The sequence below is a fragment of the Zalophus californianus genome, chromosome 2, assembly GCF_009762305.2.
Source record: "Zalophus californianus isolate mZalCal1 chromosome 2, mZalCal1.pri.v2, whole genome shotgun sequence".
Lineage (NCBI taxonomy): Eukaryota > Metazoa > Chordata > Mammalia > Carnivora > Otariidae > Zalophus > Zalophus californianus.
In genome coordinates, this window is record NC_045596.1 from 164,258,602 (window position 1) to 164,265,135 (window position 6,534).

Sequence of the window (6,534 nt, forward strand, 5' to 3'; positions counted from 1 at the left end):
ATGAGACTAGAAAATGGAAACTGCTCCAGTTTCTCATTTCTTCTATCAGAAGATACATACTGGCCTAAAGCAATTTAAGCCCAGGCTATTTTCTATACTTAACATTAAAGATTAAGAGGCAAACACTCATTCTGGAAATATGAGATTTCTAGAATTATTGAGAAGCACTCACATGTGCCAAAGAGTAGGTCAGTGGTTTTTAATATAATAGTGGAAAGGAATAATGATGAGATTTTCATATTAAGTCCAGTCTCATACAAAAGGAATTTTGGATACTTTTGTGTTCTTTTTAGGGATAAACCATAAGCTCAGATTTGGGATAAAGTGCATCAGAGCTTGTCAAAAGTTTGAATCTAATAAGTGAGCAGGCTACATGCAATTAACATAAAAAAAGAAATTCAATAGTGATAAAAGGGGAACAGAATGGAAGCAGAAGTGGCTTTGGAGGTTAACGATGCCTGAGTTCACCAAGAGAGAAACTCAGAATTAAAATCCAATGTATTTATAACTTCCTTGGCTAGTCTATTTGGGGAGGATAATACTGATGCTGAGAACAATTTATAGCACTAAGAATTTAAAACCTATATACCAGGGCATGATTAGCATTGAGTAATAAATTCAAGATAAAGATGTGACACGTAATTAATATGGATAATCTGTCACTCAATCATAAAATGTATAAGATTTATGATAATTTTATGACCCTGAAAGGTGAAAATACAAGGACAGTTAGGGTTCATATTTTGAAGGCTCTCATGAGAAAATTAAGGATAGTCAAATATTGATACCTAAATTCTAGAGGACTTTTGTGAACACAAATAGGTAAAGAAAAACAGAAGAAGGTGGTAACTATCAGGACGACCTAGACGAATCAAAAACCACATCAGTTTGACATCTTTCACAAAAGACAAATAAGATATGGTCCACAATTTTGAGGAACTTAGAATCCTTTAGCGAGATTTAGATGAAAGAGAAAAATCTATCAATAGGTAGACTTTCCTAGGATATTCTTAGCAATATTAATGTAAATTACCAAGACATGTGATCCTCTAGAGACTGTGACACATATCGTGACACAGCATACAGGGAGGGCTTCAAGGAAATTACAGAGCAGAGGGCTAAATGCAATAATATACAAAGGGACTTAATTATGTTATTAGTAGGTAAGATTTCTTTGGGAACACCAACTCTCATTAACTCACATAAATTCCTATACCTGGGGATGAGAAAATGATAGCTGGAGACCAGACATGCCAATACCATTCTGTCACTATACAACACTGAAGCTGAAATTCAATGTGAGTACATGTATATACGGCAAGGTATAGAAAAAAATTGTAATTACATATATTTAAAGCAAAATTTCAATCCACACCCTTCCCAGTAAAAACAGGAGTGGTGAAATCTGCCTGTGTGGGTCAAGGCAGCTTCAGAGAGGCAAATTTAGTTTTGAGGGAACCCACCAAATTTGTACATGTGTGAACTCTTCATTCAGCTTGCTCACTAAACTTACCAATTTCTTAGCTTCTGCTCCACTCTTTATTTTGTGTGGGTACTTTGCTATCACAGATGCTGCTTTTCTATAAAGAGCCAAAAAAAAAGAAATCCAGTTAGAAATCCAGTGACGTCTTAATTTTTCTTAAACTGGAATACACACAAGCAAAGATGCAGCTTCAACTTTTATCACAATAACAAATTTTCCACATCTGTGTCGAACTTAAAAAAACTCAGAGGAGCTGACAGACCACCTGCATAACTTTCAGAAGTATCTTGAAAATCCTCACATTTAAGGATAACATAATTTTACCTGTATATTTAAAACTAGGGAGATTTGGCAAACCAGCAACCTTTCCTTTTTGGGATTAAGCTAGTTTTTAGAAATTGTTCATAACTCTCATAAAAATGTGCCACCTAGTGGTATTTGGACTACTAGATACCAAACTGGCTTAAGGATGGGTTTTTTGTTTTTTGTTTTTTTAAGATTTATTTATTTATTTTGCAGGGCAGGGAGAGAGCAAAAGACAGAGAGAAAGAGATCATGGAAGCATGTGGAGCAGGGAGGGGCAGTGGGCGAGAGAGAATCCCAAGCAGACTCCCTCCAAGCTCAGAGCCCTATCCAGGGCTTGATCCCATGACCCTGAGGCCAGGACCTGAACAGAAATCAAGACTCAGACGCTCAACTGACTGCGCCATCCAGGTGCCCCTGGATGGCTATTTTTAAATTCATGGCTTAAAACTGCAACTGGATTCCCCTGTGTCCTTATACTTATGTTCTTTTTCTTCATTGCTCTCATTTCCATTCCACATAAAGTACTGACCTGTGATTCTTGCCCGTCTCCACACACATCCAGCTCAGTAATCTGGTGACACACTGGGGACACCCTGGGAGCTCACTGATGGTCTCCTGTCTATAATTTCAACGCTAAATGTAGCTTAGTAGTGATGCTGATAAAAGCCAGAGTACATCTAAGTCCAAAGCATAAATATCGGGTAGTCTTTGCCGCCTTGATTTTTCATTCTATTCTAATACATATAAACCTTTAGATTTGGATTTCAACTTCTCTATTAGCATATTACTGATGATGAGTCTGGAAAAGTAGGTTGAGGGCAGTTTGTTGAGGGAATTGTTTCAGTAAAGACAAGTAGTTCCAGACAATGGTATTATGGGGCAAATCGTGAAGGAAAGAAGAATTAAAGCATGAAAGCCTTTTTATATGCCACAAAGCATTTGGGCTTTATCAAGGTAAAGAGGAAATACTTAATTATCTGATATGGAAGAATGACAGAATCAGGTAACTATTTTCAAAAGAATACTTGGCCAAAATCAAGAGAAATGTATAATCAGGGTAGGGAAGAACATGCAGGCAACACCTGCTTTTCCAGACTTATTTCCCACTCAGGCAAAGTGAATTACTGACTTCTGGGAAAATGTTATACTCCCTCAGGTCTCAACTCCTTGGCAGATTTTGTTTCCTTTCTCTAGACTGTTCTTCCTTTCATTTATCCCCTGACTGGCTCCTTCAAAACTAAACACCTCCTCTCTGAACTTAAACAGAATATAGGGTTGATTTTTAGGTCATCAAATGTGTGGATGATAGTACAATTACTTTAAACAGGCAGTCAAGAGAGATAAGGAAAGGAGCATAATCAGTTTTCAATTATGTTGAATGGGAAGGGAAGGAAAGAGTTGAGCTCAATTTTGAAAGGATGAAGATAAAGGTGAAAGAGTCCTAAAAGTCTTGAGAAAAGCCCAATGAGCTACAGATTTGGAGTCAATGACATAACCAGTATCCAAAGCCAAGAATGGTTAAGATTGCCAAGGAAATTATGAAAATGAGAAAAAAGGACTAAAGGCAGACCTCCAGGAACTACCAGCTTTGAAAGGAAGATAAAAGACGTGAAAGAACAGATCGGAGTGCCATCACAGAATTCAAGGGCAAAGACGAATGGAATGAGCTAATGGTTAATGCCAATGAGAGTCCAATAAGGTGAGATGTAGGCGAGAGCATTTTCAGAGGAATGGCGGGACGGAAATTATACCAAAATGACATAATGAACGACTAGGGCTAAGGAAATGCAGGCAAGAAACACAGATTATTCAAGAAGTTTAACTGTAAAGTGGAGGAAAGAGACAGGAGCTAGCTAGAGGGCAGAAAGAAGTTAAGATTGCTTTGTTTTTGTTTTTAAGAGCTGAGGGACTTGGACATGTTTGTAGGCTAAGGGGCACAAGTAACTGGATGTGGGAATAATGACTACCATAAGGGCCCTGGTGAGATGGACAAGGACTGGACCCAAGGATCAGCCAAACACCAACCAGATGGAGATCTGATTCCTTGAATCACATCTATTTCACAGCACAGACCTCATCCGCTGTCTTTCACTATGGCTTAAAATCAAACTGCATTTTCAGCAATTCATATTCGATGATGGGAAAAATACACATCAGCTACACCTATTTTCAATCGGAATTGGGAACTCATCAGAAATGATCCTACAGAGTTTTGCCCGAACTATCCCTGAAATATTGCAGTAAGGTAACCACCACAGAGTCAATACCCTCAGTTCTTGCTTTTTTCTCCTCTTGCATATGGTCCAAACATCCACTGGCCCCTCAGCCCTGTTAACTGCCACACATCCCAAGACGCATGCTACCAGAGAATGCTGCACCGTCCCACCTGTAAGCATTGTACTTGTGGATTGCCTGGTTCACGTTCTTCTCAAAGTTTGCGAGTTCTGCAAAGGCAACAAGAGGCTGGGGTGAACAAGAACAGCCAGTAAACAAACGGGAACTGAGTTTTTCAGGAGGGGATGTAACAGCTTCTTAAGGGACAGTGACCCCCCGCTTGTACACGGGCCAGGCCAAAGACAGCCCAAACGGTGACACGGGAATCCCCAGCAGAACTGACATTCAACCACCAGCAATGGGCGCCGAAAGAAGATCCGCACGGAAGACTACCCGCTGCAAGGGGCCGACCCTTATCCACAGGGCTGTGGGGACGGGAGAGAAGCAAGGGAAGGCAATGAGGTGGAAAGAAAGGAGAAGAAAGCCAGCAGCGCCCGGCCCGGTGCTAACCTGTGAGCATGTCGGTGATTCCCCCGTTGAGCGTCTCCTGCGGCGCCTTCCGTTTGCTCATGGTGGCCTGCACCCGAGGACAGCAGAGTGCTCAGAGCCGGGGACTGGCCCCCTCTCCCAGCTTTAAGGAGGGGCCGGGACTTGGAGAGGGGGGCAGGACCAACCCAGCCCCGGCTAAGCCAGCTCGACCCACTGAACAATGGCTGCCTCTGACAGGGGGCGCGGCACGGCGCGCGTGGTGACGTCACGCGCTCGGGGCGTGTCGGAGGCGGGGCTCGAGCGGAGCTCCCTGGGTGCGAGAGAGAAGGGAACGCGATGGCTAAGGAGACCTGGAGGGGGAGGCTGGGTTTGGCCAGAGCTCGGGTTTGGCAACAGGGTTTCTGTGGGAAACCTGGATTCTTAACCTAAGACATTATGTCTGTTTTCCCAATACGTTCCTCCGGATTCCTCTCACCAGGAGGGGAAAAACAAGGAGTCCGACTTTGACTGTGAAGTCAACACTTGAGATGGTGGGGGTGGGAGATAGTGATACCGAAGACTACTCTTGTGCAGGTATCATCTGTGCACAGTAATAGTGATTGAGTGCAGGACTTATTGCATGTGGTAAGAGGCGAACACCGGCAACGTACTTACTGTCCAAGCTTTCTGTAAGAATACAGTGCCCGTGCACAGTGCAGTGTGTGCCTCGGGTGCAAGCGGGAGCGGAGAAGGAAATATGCCAGTTATAGGAGAGGCTCCTATACTAAAATTTTTAGCAGATATGCCAACCAATGTCAAAGGTATCTTATTTTTTATTCCCCTGCCTTTTGCAGGAGCTAAAGCGGAAAAAACAAAACAAAACAAAACAAAACAGTAGGAAGGGGAGAAGTGTTAAAACCTAGATAATGACCAATAAAACTGTCGTTAAAACATGATGGATGACCTGGGTGCCTAGCTGGCTCAGTCCGTGACTGTGAGCATAGCACTCTTGATCTGGGGGTTGTAAGTTTTGGCCCCATGTTGGATGTAGAGATTACTTTAAATTTTAAAAAAGATGGAAATGTGACATCAGCAATGTTTTATTTTACAAATGTATCTCCTGGGTTCATACTGAACTGCCAATTCCACGCAATTGCTTTGTATGTAAATAAAATTAAAAGCTTATTACAAAATAATACATGGGTGTTGTAGAAATATTTGAAAAATGTAGATATGGAGGGTGCCTGGGTGGCTGAGTTGGTTAAGCGACTGCCTTCGGCTCAGGTCATGATCCGGAGTCCTGGGATCGAGTTCCACATCGGGCTTCCGGCTCGGCGGGGAGTCTGCTTCTCCCTCTGACCCTCTCCCCTCTCATGCTGTTTTTCTCTCTCTCTCTCAAATAAATAAATAAATAAAATCTGAAAGAAAGAAAGAGAAATGGAGAAAAAATAAACGTTTATCTCACCATCCAGCTTAATGACAATTATTTTTTTGTGACTTATACTTCTAGTCTTGTAATCCAGTTCTTTAAAAATTACCATTATTTTTCAATAATGGAATAATGCTTTAGATACAAGTAATTTCTTTGATTAGCGAGGTTGTGGTTGGTTGTTTTTTCATAACACCGGTGTACATCTTAAGTTATGTTTATTGGATACTTGTATTTCTTCTTTTGTGAATTTCCTATCTCTGTATCTTTTGTTCATTTTAGTTCTTGGCTGTTAATTTGTTAGCTCTTTTATATATATATACTAATCCTTTTTTGTATACTGTATTTGTATACTTTTTGTAAATATTTGTATTTTCTCAACTTGTACCTTTTTTTTTTTAAGATTTTGTTTATTTATTTGACAGAGAGACACAGCGAGAGAGAGAGAACACAAACAAAGGGAGTGATAGAGGGAGAGACAGGCTTCCCAAGGAGCAGGGAACCCGATGTGGGGCTCGATCCCAGGACCTGGGATCATGACCTGAGCCGAAGGCAGACGCTTAACGACTGAGCC

General features: G+C 41.4%; 1 protein-coding gene across 3 annotated transcripts in view; it reads right to left on the bottom strand.

Annotated features, from left to right (window-relative positions):
- Positions 1-4,902, bottom strand: part of POLB (DNA polymerase beta) — a 26,774-nt gene extending 21,872 nt beyond the window's left edge. For 2 of the 3 annotated variants that reach the window (XM_027600184.1, XM_027600185.1), the window contains exons 1-3: positions 4,574-4,791; positions 4,176-4,233; positions 1,514-1,580 (exon numbers count right to left, since the gene is read on the bottom strand). In XM_027600184.1, coding sequence (XP_027455985.1) covers positions 1,514-1,580; positions 4,176-4,233; positions 4,574-4,634 — 186 coding nt within the window. In that variant the 5' untranslated portion in view covers positions 4,635-4,791. Of the gene's footprint in view, positions 1-1,513; positions 1,581-4,175; positions 4,234-4,573 lie in introns of all 3 variants that reach the window. The other variant, XM_027600183.1, reaches the window with a different exon arrangement.
- Between the last annotated feature and the right edge of the window lie 1,632 nt (positions 4,903-6,534).